General features: G+C 49.6%; 1 protein-coding gene across 1 annotated transcript in view; it reads left to right on the forward strand.

Moving 5' to 3' along the window:
• Positions 1–2: 2 nt before the first annotated feature.
• The window catches only part of Selenbp1 (selenium binding protein 1), a gene marked incomplete at its 5' end in the record, with an annotated part of 4,078 nt that continues 2,261 nt past the window's right edge, over positions 3–1,819 (forward strand). The window contains 2 exons of the mRNA XM_021159102.1: positions 3–108; positions 343–562. Coding sequence (XP_021014761.1) covers positions 3–108; positions 343–562 — 326 coding nt within the window. The remainder of the gene's footprint in view (positions 109–342; positions 563–1,819) is intronic.

The raw sequence follows: 1,819 nt of genomic DNA on the forward strand, positions 1-1,819 counted from the left end.
TGGGCTACGACTTCTGGTACCAGCCTCGACACAATGTCATGGTCAGCACTGAATGGGCAGCTCCCAATGTCTTCAAAGATGGCTTCAACCCGGCTCATGTGGAGGCTGGTGAGAATCACCCTAAGGGCAGGCAGGGGTCCACAGCCCCTTGGTCCACAGCCTCTGCTTTCAGCTCTCTACCCTACAGCAGATCTGCACTTGTCTTGCTTAGGATGCTCAGATCTGCTCAGGAGTCCTCTGTGCCCATTCCAGCTCCCCATCCTAGCTGGCACCCTGCCCCGGCCCATGCCCTCCCACCCTGACCTGAGCCCAGCCTCTGGTCCCTGTCCCCTCCCTGCTCAGGGCTGTACGGGAGCCGCATATTTGTGTGGGACTGGCAGCGCCATGAGATTATCCAGACCCTGCAAATGAAAGATGGGCTGATACCCCTGGAGATCCGCTTCCTGCACGACCCAACTGCCACCCAGGGTTTTGTAGGCTGTGCCCTCAGCTCCAACATCCAGCGCTTCTACAAGAATGAGGTAACTTTGACCCCTGCCTTCCACCCCACCCCCAACACTCAGCTATGAGAGTCTCTCTCACAAGGACCTCCTCCCAGACTTCAGTGTCCATGGTTCTTGGCCCCACCAGCCAAGGCTTCCCCAGGAAGCAATGCTGCCTGCTATCTGTGCTGGGCTAATTTCTACCTTGCCTGAGTCTGTCTTCTGTTGCTGTAACTCAGCAACTGAGTGTCATACGCAGAATAAGGAATAGAGGTTTATGTAGCTCATAGGTCTGAGGCTAGGCCCTCCAAGGTTGAGGAATAGCATCTGGTAAAAGCTCTCATTGGGAACTCTGCCTCTAGGGACTTTACTGGATGAGAGAGCCATCTGCAAGTAACAAATTGGCTTTGTTGATTGATTCATTTTCAAGACAACCATAAACATTCTCATGGGTGAATCCATCTTCTGTGAGCTCTGACTTAATTAAGTAAAGGTCCCAACTAGTCACCAGGTGGTGAGTGGTATTGAACCCCAGCACTTGGGGGAGCAGAAGTAGGTGAAGCTTTGTGGGNGCCAACCTTGTCTACGTAACAAGTTCCAGACCACCCAAGCCCACATAGTGAAACCATGCCTCATGAGACAAACAGAAGCTGGAGANCTGGCTCATCAGTAAGCATCTGCCACTCTTCTGGGGGACCTGGCTTCCATCCCCAGAATTCACATGTGGCTGACAACTGCCTGTAACTCCAGTTCCAGGCAATCTGAGTTCTCCTCTGGCCTCTGCAGGCACCAGGAAGGTATGTGGTGCACAGATATAGATGTAGGCAAAATACTCCTGTATATAGAACAAAGTAAAAGCAAATTAAGTTAAAAACAAACAATAACTAAAACAAAGAGGTCCCAGCTACCCAGTTAAAATGTAACCTTAGCACTTGGGAGGTGGAGGCAGGAGAATTGCAAGTCCAAAAAATAAAAAGACACAATTAAGGTCTCACCTCTTAATTCCTCACAGTGGTAATTAAATTTCACCATGACTTTTGGTAGGGATACTCGAAACCTAACTGGCCATATTGATAAATTCATTCAAAACCTAAGGCTGGACACCTGGGATCCCAGCCCTTGGAAAGTGGAGGCAGGGGGACCAGGAGTTCAAGACCAGCCTCAGCTACAAAGTGTCTGAGGTCAGCTTGGGCTACATGAAACTGTCTCAAAAAGGAAAAAATAAAAATCTACTTAGCGAGTGAAAGGAACGGAATTGACTCAAAACACAACAAGATGGAGTTCTCAGCACTAAAGAGATTTATTTGCCCCGGAGGGACAAAGAGCAGGGACAAAAA

The sequence above is a fragment of the Mus caroli genome, chromosome 3, assembly GCF_900094665.2.
Source record: "Mus caroli chromosome 3, CAROLI_EIJ_v1.1, whole genome shotgun sequence".
In the NCBI taxonomy this organism is placed as follows: Eukaryota; Metazoa; Chordata; class Mammalia; order Rodentia; family Muridae; genus Mus; species Mus caroli.